General features: G+C 45.3%; 1 protein-coding gene across 1 annotated transcript; it reads right to left on the bottom strand.

Moving 5' to 3' along the window:
- Positions 1–4,633: 4,633 nt before the first annotated feature.
- Positions 4,634–12,430, bottom strand: WDR77 (WD repeat domain 77). The gene is made up of 10 exons (XM_084611095.1): positions 12,215–12,430; positions 10,012–10,197; positions 8,876–9,017; positions 8,738–8,787; positions 7,945–8,015; positions 6,936–6,990; positions 6,569–6,640; positions 6,341–6,449; positions 5,608–5,676; positions 4,634–5,086 (listed from the first exon to the last, which is right to left on the bottom strand). The coding sequence occupies exons 1-10, from the start codon at positions 12,327–12,329 to the stop codon at positions 4,927–4,929; spliced, it is 1,029 nt and encodes a 342-aa protein (XP_084467221.1). The 5' UTR covers positions 12,330–12,430; the 3' UTR covers positions 4,634–4,926.
- Between the last annotated feature and the right edge of the window lie 12 nt (positions 12,431–12,442).

Genomic DNA, 12,442 nt, shown 5'->3' with positions numbered 1-12,442 from the left:
ATGTGAGCAGGGAAGAACTTGTTTGCTACTCCCTTCCTTTAGAAAGTATTTACTGAAGAATAACTCATTCACATTTGGCAAGAACCAACTGCAGAGGCAGAAAGACACACGAGTCAGAACAGAAAGCAAAAGTCAAACCACCACCATCTAAACAAAATGGCTTATCCATAACTGAACCAGGTATGCTTGTCTTCAAAGCTATCAAGACCAGTTCTACATGCCAGATTTTACTCCAGGGGCAAAATTACCAGCATCTCTAGAGATAAAGATTGTAGTTTAAATTACTAAAATTAACAGCTATATCAGTTAAAAACAAAACACAGTGGAAGCTCTCTAACGACAACTGTAGGCAGAGGGTGGGTGAAATTGCTTAACACAGGTCTCCTCTGACACATAAGCTTTTTCTTTACACAATCTATGCAGCTCACTGCATGTAAGTTAGTTCTTACACTAGCCTGACATTTCAGGTCAGCTTTTTCAAGAGAGCTCATCTGCTATTAGGGCACCAAAATAAGTGACTGGATCTTCCCAGAGCTCAGCATGCTGGCTCCCGAACACTACCAACACCATTCTTTCTTTAGGTGCCTAAATGGGAGCCAAACGGTCCCTACAAAACAGGCCCTGTAGAAAAGGAACAGATGTAAATGGGTAATTAAATTATTCAGCCCTCCATTTTTTCTGCAGGATCCACTGGTTCTCCAAAGGCAAACAGTGGTTTATAACAACTGAAACAGGGCTTACATACTTCATTTAAGTTAGCTGGGGCCAGATTCTGCAACAGCTATGCATACTGAACTCACATTATCTTCAATGGGAATTATGCACTAAACAATTATTAGGGAGGTATTAGTCAAAACTCCAGATAAGGCTGAGTCGAGTTTTGCACTTAAAGCAGGGATTCAACCTCTTTTGTATGAGGAATAAACTCGATCCGTTTTAGAATTATACATTTACCCCTTACAGACAAATGAATGTTCTGAGCACTTACATGTAAATCCATTAATTAATTAAAATTTAAAAATGGGTCCTCTGCAGCAGATGTAAATTCGAGTAGCTGTAACTACAAAAAGCAAGATCAGAGGAGTACAAAGATGAGCTTTAAATCACCTTGCACAGCTGCTGTCTTGACCCATATCCGGATCTGATAGCTGTACTCTGGCAATATTTGTAAAATATGTTCGTTAGCATCAAGGGATATACAAGTGAATTGCCTCACACACCCAACCTGCCAGTCCCCTAAATTACAAGGGCACGATGAGCAAGTTAGATAAAAAGCCATTTTAGAGATGAAAAAATACCATTGTATATTCCCTCTGTTCCTAAATAATTTAGTTAAGCACCTATATAGCACTTTGCATTACCCAAAGTACTGTATAAACATACTTTGAATGAAACAGATACCTCTGTACATTTTAACACTATGAAACTGAGTTATCAACATAACTTAGTGCTATAGAATATGAAGCAGTAAGATTTCTGTTAACCAATTACCAGTTCAGTTATCAATGAGCAGACACTCTATTGTATGTAACACGTGCATCCTTAAGGCCACAGAATGTAATCTCCTTTGGGTGAAAAGTACGTATTCCTCCACCACCACAATGAGGCTTAAATCTTAATTGAGCCATTTAGATACTTCCACAGTATAAATAATAAAAAAATAAGGGTGGGGCTGAAAGATGAGATATTTCTCTCCTCAAAGTTAGGGCTTATATTCAACTGTCAGAAATCTTAATATGAAAGCACAGCAATATGGGTAGAGAAGACTATGTACAACTTTGTATTAGATATTTTTTTAAACTAGCTCTATAATGGCTTTTTCCAACTGCAATGTCTCATTTCCCATTATGCTGAAATATCCTGATGGAGAAGACCCTACCAGTTTAATTCATAATGGTCCTGGCAGATACTCATTTACCTAAAAGAAATGGCTCAACTTTCAAAGTAAGAAGATTCTTTCATGCTGCTCTCAACTATGCAATCAAAAGCTCCTCATTAGGTAACCCGAACGGAAATAGACAGCTGCTGCCCCCATGTGGTAGGACGCAGGGAAGCTTAGCATTCAAAATAAACTATTAAAAGTTTGAAGGGGAAGAGCAAAGCATTTGTGCGCTGCTGGCACATTAACAGAAGCACTGAAGACTGATCTGACACCATACAATTTTATAATACCAGTAGAGTCTTAGCAGTCTTCAGACACACACAGCCCCACTGAGCCTGAGCTCAGAATCACCCACCTTTTCACTGTGACTAGTTTCACTTATGCCATGGGAGTTACAAACTGCATTAGTTTCAGCATTTGGTTTTAAAATATCCATGGGTTTTTGATATTTGGAGATTAGTTCCCAGGGGCAGAGAAATGTGATAGTGAACAGCTGTGCCAATCCCACTGCAAAATCTGAGAGAGGTCTTAAGTGAGAGCTCATTAACAAATACCATAGGATTATAGCAGCTTCTCATGGATTCTGGGCTGAGGGGAAGTGCAGTTAACAAATTTATCTTTGCAGTACAGAGTCTGCCTCACTTAAGGTTAAATTCACTCCTGTACAGGGGGCCAGTAATGCGTAAGGCCATATGTTGGCCCCTTTGCCCAGGGATGAATTTTATCCTTCCTGAGGATTAAAAAAAAACAAACTCAGTGGTAGCTTCCATGCTGTTACATGTTTTCCTGAACAGGAGTACTTCGCTAGGAGGCCTCTACCAAGAGAAAGGTTCTGCAATTCACATCCAAATATGTGACCAAAAGACAAATATATTGCATGTCTCTCTATGCAAGTCATAGGATCTAAGTTCACTCTTTGGAGCGAATGCAAGATAAATAATGCAAGTCTGTGAAGAAAGTGTCCCAGTGAATCTGTACCCATTTAGAAATTAAAACAATGATTTATTAAAAACTGCCTTGCATTTTTCAAAGACATCCACCCATTTCACATGTAAACAGCACAAGACTTGTTTCAGTTCTCACTACAGTATCACAGAGGTCCATGATAATAAGTACAAGGTTTTTCCTCTTCCTTTATTTTAAAATAGCTCTTAAGGTGTCTGCTTTTATAACTTTCCTTTTTGAATATACTGCACTGAACCAGATCAGCATGTGCTCTCTGTGAAACATTTCACTGTGCTGGAATTCACGAGAGTGCCAAGTTAGTTTTAAACGAAGAAAAAAAAAAATACACAAGGAAACTTATCTACCTGCCTGCCAATTAACTCTGGGCACTGCACAATTTGGGTCTGCTATGATATAACCTATATGGGAGGCCAGATGATGTTAACATTTTCCTTCATTTTGATTTCTTGGCTCATACAGAACAGCATGTTACAGACTAAGAAAAATGGAAGTGGCTTCCAATCAGGTACTTTCTATTTGCCTCATAGCACATGGCCATGAGGGGGGAGGGGGAGAGGTGGGCAGGAACCATATTGTGAACAACATATCCAAACAGCAGTTGGCAACATATGCATCAGGGCAGCTTTTCAAAACCATACTGTAGTATAAGGGAAACAGCCAGGTTTTAAAAATGTTATGCTGTAAGTTACAAAAATACTACAAGACAAGCAAAACAAATACTAGGAATTTCTGGGGTATGCCCCACTCCCCAGTGCAAAAAGCCACTTAACATAAATAGTACAACAGAAGTCGCCCTTTTATGAAAGGCTACCAGCAGCAGCTGGTCACAGTGACTTTCAGAAGAGAAACAAGTCATTTGAGCTTTCAGAATCTTCACTCTGACTCCAAGCTGCAACAAGGGAGCTCTGCCCCGCAGCTTTCTTCTGCTCTTCAAGTGAGGTATCTGCAAAGCAGGGAAGCTGAAGTTTTGACCCTGGGAAAGCCCCACGGGGTAACTTGCTGTGGCTTTCAGGCCTCAGTGGAGCCCTGGTCTACACTGGGGGGGGGGGAGGAGAGGGGAATCAATCTAAGTTATGCAACTTCAGCTACCTGAATAACGTAGCTGAAGTTGACGTACTTAGATCTACTTACCGCGATGTCTTCACCAGTGGAGTACTGGAGTCGACAGGAGAGCACTCGATTTATCGTGTCTTGACTAGACACGATAAATCGACCCCTGCTGGATCGATCACTCCGGAGGTAAGTGTAGACATGCCCTTAGTGTCAAACATAATGCAGCCAACTAAACTACCATCATCTTTGATGCAGACACGCATCCTGGAGAGCCCAGATCATAGTTCTCCCTAGGTAATACTTCCCCATGAAGGCATTCAAAGGCTGCACTGGACAACTGTGGGAGCGTCACTTGGCATTCCTGCTGAACAGCACAGATCTCCATCTTCTCTCTTGTTGACTATCTGAGCATTCAGATGTCCATTCACAGGACAGAAGTATACACTAGCAGATTCCATGCCTGCATACGGGATTCACACACTCAAGAGGGAAGACAGAGCATCCCTAACTGTGCCGGAGGTTGCATGAATGACTTTCTGTGCTATAAATATTGAATCAAGGTTTCCTGTTCATTTCTCAGGATTAATTTACATCGCTCTTAATCTCATTGTTCCATAATCCCAACTCAGACAAGGCCCCCACAAGACTGCCAGACTTTTTAACTGGCAGGAGCTTCTGTTCTGCTACTTCTGTAAGTGGTTTGATATGCCAAGACAAATAAAAACCAAATCCTTTATGGTTTTATTTATTTATTTTTACCTAATTGCCCACTTCCCTGCAATTCCTTGTGTCTGAAATCAAAATTCTCTAGTGCAACATGTTAAAGCTTTATCACAGGTGAATCTGGACTCTACATCAAGGGGCTGTTTTTGTAATTAGCTCGTGCCTAATGCAAAGTTGCTACAGGACCTGTCTTCTTGGTTGCAAGTCACAAGCTCTGAGACAGGCAATGGGCCATATACATCCCAGGGGCATAACATCTAGAGTTATACCGGGGATAAATCTGGACCAGTGAGTTTATAAAACTAGTCATGTACACTGTTGCTTCCAGCAGCTTCAGTAGTCTGTGTTGGAACTGTGTGGTGTAAAACTTGATGGTCCCATCCAACTGTAGAGAGCAAGGCCTTGTTCAAGGGAGACCACGATAGGCCTCTCACAAAGTCTCGATGAGAGCGACTTCTGAAACTGGGAAAATCAGAAGACATAAAAAGGGATTAGACAGATACAGTGCTAAGGCAACAATATTTTAAGGGCCCCACCGCCTTACTTTACATTACAAAACGCTACTTAGCTGCATCATCATTCCTGGAAAATCCACACACTCACACAGCCAGGCAGTGTTCAGTAACTAACTCCTGCTGATTAATACGCTATAAGCTTCTTTATCATCTTCCCCCTTCTTGACCCCCAAACAGGTGTTCAGTTCAAAAAAGGGACTGAAAGACTCTAGCTTTGCTTTGTTATTCCCCGCAGCCAAGTCCATTCCTATAAATATGTGAGAATGCATCTGATTCATTTCTGCAGTACTACAAAAACAAAACAAAAAACCTGACTTCTTTTACAACAGTATGTCAGTAAGCTTAATATGTTCTTCCCAACTCCTGGAGGGCTATTACTTTTCCTGCCTATAAAACATACTTAATGATCATTTAATAGGAGGCTAAAATTTCAAAATGCACCAAGTATTAATTCCATTTAGTACTTACACCTCTGAAAGGCTGGAGTCAAGAACAGCTACCGAGCAGTCTTCACTAATTGAAGCCAGAAGGGGCGAACTGTAGGGTAAAAGAAAGACTGATGTTAAAATTACCATATATACCTGAAAGCTCAAAAACAAACAACATATGAAACATATGCTTCTTAATGGAGTGAACAAAGACTACCAGGCAATATTATAACCCATATCTGCACAAGTTTCTTTTACCAGTATTTTAATATTCTATGCATATCTTATAGATTTCAACCAGAATTAACAGACAACATTCTGTTGCTGCATAAAGGAAAGGAAACACAGTTATAAGATGATTCAAAAGGGCCCAAGTGTTACTGACACGCACTTCCACATCACTCTGGAGTCAAATATACACTGCTAGCCCCAGCCTTAGTGCAGAACAGTATGAACATCTTTCCCCACATGGTTCTTGGTTCAGAGGGTTTTTCCTTTTTTCTTTTTTTTAAAGAACAGGACAGAATTGTTAGGGTGCAATAGATATACAGAGCACTGGCAAGACAGTAGACAGAGCAGCACGGTGAATGGACTTTACACATACATGGGAATCAATGTAAGACACCAATTCCTGTGCACTTCATATCATTTTTACATATTGCCTATTACAAAAGGCTGTAGCCAAGAGTACTTCTAATTGCTTTAATTCTGAGAGCAAACAAGGTCATTCATATCAGCATCTAAACTGCCTCATTCCACCATAATATCAGTACCTGTGTGTAGAAAATGCAAAACCAGTGACAGTTTGGGAGTGCACAGCTGAACTTAGAGCAGAGTCTGGGTTCTTTGTGTCTACAAGAGCAACTGTCCCGTTTTCATCACCTTTAAAAGAACAAAGGAGAACAGGATTATTAGGAAAATCCAACAGAGAACAAAGAGCATTCGATCAGAATGTGTAGTCTGGATAATGACAATCAGCTAGTAGTAAGATAGCTCCTTACCCAACACAAATGTGTCACTTTGCTGTGGATGCCACATAACTGAGGTAGGGAGGTGAGCAGAGGCACTGCAAACTGTCAGGAAAGAAACTATGGTGAGTGTGAAGAGAACTGTGAGCTCAGGTATTCCCAGGTTATTTTAGCACCCTCAGTTGCTGATTGGCTAAGATTTTTTTTTTTAAAAAAACTTGTTGTACTTCTGCGATGCTATTTTAGGACTGGTTTCTTTGTGCTTTCGTCCTAGCACTATCATTGGCTGAGATAAATTCTATGTGGTAGTAGAACATTACAAACTTAATGAAACATTGCAAATTTATCTCCTCCCCCTCTCCCCCACAAAATTCCATGTATTGTATATCCACAGACTCACCAATTCGAGTAGCTGGTTTGGGGCATCTGGTATCCCACAGTAAAATTCTGTCATCCTACAAATTCAAAGTTAATGGAGAAAAAAAGGTTTTATGAACTCTGCCTCCACATATCACATCAATGAATTAAGCTTTGGACTGGGAATCAGGAGTAGTAATTGCTGTTCTCCCACTCACTCTCTCCACGGGCTTGGATAAATCACGCTGTGCTTTTAATTCCCCCTCTCTAAAATGGGGGCAGTCACACTTATCTACCACACCAGAGTGGGGATCAGTGTTTCTATAGGATTTCAAAGTATAAGTACTGCTGTATAACTGCTAAGCATTATCAGTTAGAGGCAATATTGTGTATTTGAATCAGAATACTCTGATAACATATTAAACAAATCGGAATCCATTCCAATCTATATGGCAAATTCATAACTGAGAAGCACATAAATATTTTGATTTAGATGATTTCATTCAAGAGGGTTTTCTTTCAAATTGTGACAACTGCTAAAAGCAGAATTTATTATGTATATTTTCATAACAATATTTTGCAATTGTATAGTGACTTCACATCCTTAACTATAAGTCCGTCTTTTCCCTCCCACACCCCAGGTTTAAGGTCTCTCTAAACTGAGATTATTTGTATCATGGTAGCTACACCAGTGTACACTCCCAGTATAGATGCAGTGCACCAATGCAGCCTACCCTGATTTCAGACCGGTGCAACCTCTGCACTGCTCTGGTGCTGTAATCTGCAATAAGAGTTTAAACTGGGGTAGATATACCCTCAGTACAGACCGAGGGTTAACAACTACACAGCTAGCCTACAGCATATTTCAATGTAGTCAATACAAATTATCATTGTAAGTTATGGACCAATGAACGTGCCAAACTGGAATGCTTCAAGATGACAAAAAACACGATGTGCTACTTATTGAAAACGTAAATACATGTTTTAACTGCAGAGTTCACAGGCCAAATCAGATTTATACCATAGAGATTTGGAGACAGAGTTGGTTTTACCTCAGCACAGGACAGGAACACTGTGTCCTTACCAGGACAAGAGGCCACACATGTCACTGGGCTGGAATGAGCTATCAAAAGAAAAAAGGATAAAGCTACTGAAGTGTCGGGAATGTGAATCAAATCTGTATGCGACCTAGCCAAAGAGGGGCACTGGGTGGCTCACTTGCACTGCTTCTACCTGGGCTGTGGCCAGGAGGGAAGTTACACCTCCATCTTCCATCAGCTCTAAATTCACAAAAACTTGTATTATAAAGTAATAAATATAAAATTCTAGGGGAGAAATATTTTCAGCCCAGCACAACTACCGTACAATGGATCCACAGAGAGGAGAACTGTCACTTGTCAGTACGATGTTTGGAGGAAGAAATGAGAGCGAGGGGAATGACACACATCCCTGGAAAGATGTGGGCTAGAAAAATTCTAGGAAGCCTACAAACCTATGGATAATCCCACAAAACAGACCACTTTGTAAATTTTGTTAAATCATAAACACTGTCCATTTGAAATTTATTGTACTGTCATTTTTCCTTGAAAGCTGAGCATCATGAATTATAATCAGGATAAATACAACTGGGGTTAGTGGTAAGAATTCCAAAGTAAATAATTTTGGGTCAAAGATTGTGGTGTGGTCACCAGCCAGGATACTGCATATATATCAGCTCTGTGCATTTTATTAGAGCAGTGTGTGTTTTATTAGACCGAGAACAGCTGGATTTGAAATCCAGACTCCCAAAGCAGCTCCTAGAAGTGAACAGGAGAAGCAAAATACATAAGTCAATTTGGCACTCACCTCTGTAAGAGTGCAGCACTGTTTGCTGTGGGATGTCCCAAACCTTCACACTACAAGTAAGAACACAACCAGTTAGGAAGAGCGAGGGATGATTCACTCAAAACAAGAGAAAGAAGCACGAATGCAAAGAAAACTAACCAGAAGTCTTTGCTGCCACTAACCGCCTGAGTGGCATTAGTGAAAACGCTCACTGTTGTCACAATGTCATCATGCTCATATTTACAAAACTTGTTCACTATTAGAGTTTCGTTCTCATCCAACTCCCAGAGCTCCACAGCACCTAAAGGAGAACAGGGAAAGCCAACCATTTTACCAAGAGGGTTCAACCAAGAAAAAACACAAAAGACCAGGGGAGAAGATGTTCTATTACCAAGAGAACTCATTACCCAGAAGGGCCCTGCGGCGAACCAGATGGGATCTAAATGGAAATACCCCCATAGACAAATCAATTAACAGAGAGAAAGTGCAAGAAAGTTTTCAAAAATGCCACCATGATCATATTAAGAATATTAGGTAGCACTTACAGGGTGGTTTTTATTTTCAAAGCATGTTACAACACATGCAATCAAAAACCTTAACAATGCTTCAATATTATGGTGATGAGTGTCACAGAAAACCCTAAACTACAGAATATGGAACATCCCTCCGAGATAAATTATTATTATTACTCATGTCACGTAGGAGCCCGAGGCATGGCCCAGGACCCCATAATGCTAGGTGCTGTACAAACAGAACAAACAAGACAGTCCCTGTTATTCTTATTTTACAGATGGGAATATGGCACAGAACTGTGACATCACTTCCCTGTGGACTTACAGTTGGGCCAGGAACACGGTTCGGGTGTCTTAATTCCAAATCTTTGTTCAGGCATTGTTTACCAAGGTTCAGAATTGTCACGGTCTCAGCTGAGAGCCCAGGGTAAGGGGCTGGAATCCAGCAGTGCAACTCATTTTGCATTGTAGGTCTGTACACATAAGTCTGCTTTGTACATGTTCCCCTGTCATTTTAAACATTGGTCAACAACAGTTTGCTCATCTGCATGTCCACAATGTTTGCTTTAAAAAAAAAAAAAAATTCTGAAACATTTTTAATCCCACAGACACACCCACTTCTGGTCAATACGGACCACTGGGCTGGTTCCCTTCATGTGGTCAACTTCCTTCCATATGGCATCCTAGATAACTCCCTTGAACTGCACCAGGCTAACTACTGATCATGCCCACACATTACGGACAAACTACAGAGGTATAAAAATGCAATCCATTTCAATTTACCAGAATCTGAGGCCACTAGTATTCCTTTATCCGCTACCCATTTCAGATCCGCTACGCCTGCTTCCGTCTGAACCCCAGCAGAGCAAAAACCTTCATTAGGGGCCCGTTTTGGATCCTTAAATACCCAAATGGAACCCACCCAGCAACGTCCACTCAAACTGGAAGCACCCAGGAGAAGAGCTCCATCTGCAAAAGAGATAAAAATGAGAGAGAGAGTTAAATACCACAATTCCTGATATACTGAGCCTATTCGTAAAGCACAATACAGAACTCAGGTTATCTAGGTTAACTAAAGCTTTGTCTTGACTGATAAAGTTTTGGTTTGACTGAGCTAACACATGCTAACTAAGAGCTTATCTACACTTAAAATGCTACAGCGGCACAGGTGCACCAGGTCAGCGAAGACGCTACCTACACTGACCAGAGGGCTTCTCCCACTGGCGTAGGTACTCCACCTTCCAGAGAAGGGGTAGCTAGGTCGATGGGAGAAGTCCCCCATTGAACTAGTACGGTCCACACTGGCTGGCAGGTCAGTTTAACTGTGTCACACGGGAGTGTGGATTTTTCTATTCTATTTCTAAATTCTATGGGGGTATGAATGGTGTCTTTGGGACCTGCACTGAATGAACAGATCTTATGGGATGGTGGAGCAACGCCCAGTGGTTGCACTGTAGGCAGGTGTGAGAAAACGGTAGAGCCCTGCAAGGTCCCAAGAGACAACCCAGGAGCTCTCTCTCGGGGTGTGAAACTGTTCAGAAGTGCGACCTCAGGAGGGTAACACTTGGCTGCAGGGTATCCCAGGGGCTGTATGATGAGTATCGCTAGGCAGTAGCTGTGATGCACCATGTCCCAGAAGGGAGAGAGGATGTTCGGAATCCCCCAGAACACAGTGTTTGGGATCACCCGGGGAAATTCTGGGGCTCACGTGTGCCAGGGAGAGGATGTGCACTGGAACGTGGGGGTGCAGAACAGTTCGCGTTAGGGGTAGGGGTTAGCCACTGAGGGGTGCAGGCCACGGGCTGGGGACTGAGTGCTGTCCAGGTTCAGGACAGACGAGGTGTCCTGGGGGCACAGTGTGGGGCAATGCTACAGGGGCGCACGGCGAGGGTGCCAAGGGGCAGGGTGCATGGGAAGCACATGCCCCAGGGGGTGCAGGGGTCGTGGAGGGGGAGGCAGGGGATCGGGGGGGGGGGGAGGCAGGGGATCGGGGGGGGGAGGTGCCAAGGGGCAGGGTGCACGGGAAGGACATGCCCCAGGGGGCGCAGGGGTCGTGGGGGGGCATCGGGGGGGCGTTGGGGGGGATCTGGGGGGGCAGGGGCGCTGCTCCAGGGGGGCAGGTGCCAAGGGGCAGGGTGCACGGGAAGGACATGCCCCAGGGGGTGCTGGGGGAGATCGGGGGGGGCGTTGGGGGAGGATCGGGGGGACACATCCCAGGGGCAATGCTCCAGGGGCGCAGGTGCCAAGGGGCAGGGTGCACGGGAAGGACATGCCCCAGGGGGCGCAGGGGTCGTTGGGGGGGGATCGGGGGGCATATGGGGGGGAGGCAGGGGATCGGGGGGGGCCCACCCCAGGGGCGCTGCTCCAGGAGCGCAGGTGCCAAGGGGCAGGGTGCACGGGAAGGACATGCCCCAGGGGGCGCTGGGGGAGATCGGGGGGACACATCCCAGGGGCAATGCTCCAGGGGCGCAGGTGCCAAGGGGCAGGGTGCACGGGAAGGACATGCCCCAGGGGGCGCAGGGGTCGTTGGGGGGGGATCGGGGGGCATATGGGGGGGAGGCAGGGGATCGGGGGGGGCCCACCCCAGGGGCGCTGCTCCAGGGGCGCAGGTGCCAAGGGGCAGGGTGCATGGGAAGGACATGCCCCAGGGGGCGCTGGGGGAGATCGGGGGGGGCGTTGGGGGAGGATCGGGGGGACACATCCCAGGGGCAATGCTCCAGGGGCGCAGGTGCCAAGGGGCAGGGTGCACGGGAAGGACATGCCCCAGGGGGCGCAGGGGTCGTTGGGGGGGATCGGGGGGGCATATGGGGGGGAGGCAGGGGATCGGGGGGGGCCCATCGGGGGGGGCCCACCCCAGGGGCGCTGCTCCAGGGGCGCAGGTGCCAAGGGGCAGGGTGCACGGGAAGCACGTGCCCCAGGGGGCGCTGGGGGGGCCCGCCCCAGGGGGCGCTGGGGGCCCACCCCGGGGGCCCGGCGGCGGGGGTACCTGGGCGGTAGTGGGCCCCGTCCAGGTGGCGCTCCATGCAGGCGGGCGCGTTGGGCGGGATGTTCCACTCGGGCCCGCCCGAGGCCCCCCCGTCGGGCTGCTCCGGCTCTTGCATGGCGGCAGCGCGCGACTCCCCCAGGCACGAGCAGACGGACCCCGGCAGCCTCCACGTGCTGCTCCCGGGACACCCCGACTGGGCCCCGCCCCCCGCCACCGCCCTGCCGCTCC

This window comes from Lepidochelys olivacea (genome assembly GCF_965140295.1).
Source record: "Lepidochelys olivacea isolate rLepOli2 genome assembly, chromosome: 21".
NCBI lineage: Eukaryota > Metazoa > Chordata > Testudines > Cheloniidae > Lepidochelys > Lepidochelys olivacea.
The sequence above is the reverse complement of the archived record's forward strand: the minus strand, read 5'-3'. Positions and strand labels throughout refer to the sequence as shown.

Coding starts and splice junctions, on each gene's coding strand:
- WDR77 (XM_084611095.1), bottom strand. CDS start 12,329: ATGCAAGAGCCGGAGCAGCCCGACGGGGGGGCCTCGGGCGGGCCCGAG. Junction 8,788..8,875: donor AGTGGCAGCAAAGACTTCTG/GTTAGTTTTCTT, acceptor TCTTACTTGTAG/TGTGAAGGTTTGGGACATCC. Junction 8,016..8,737: donor AGTGCTGCACTCTTACAGAG/GTGAGTGCCAAA, acceptor TTCTTTTGATAG/CTCATTCCAGCCCAGTGACA.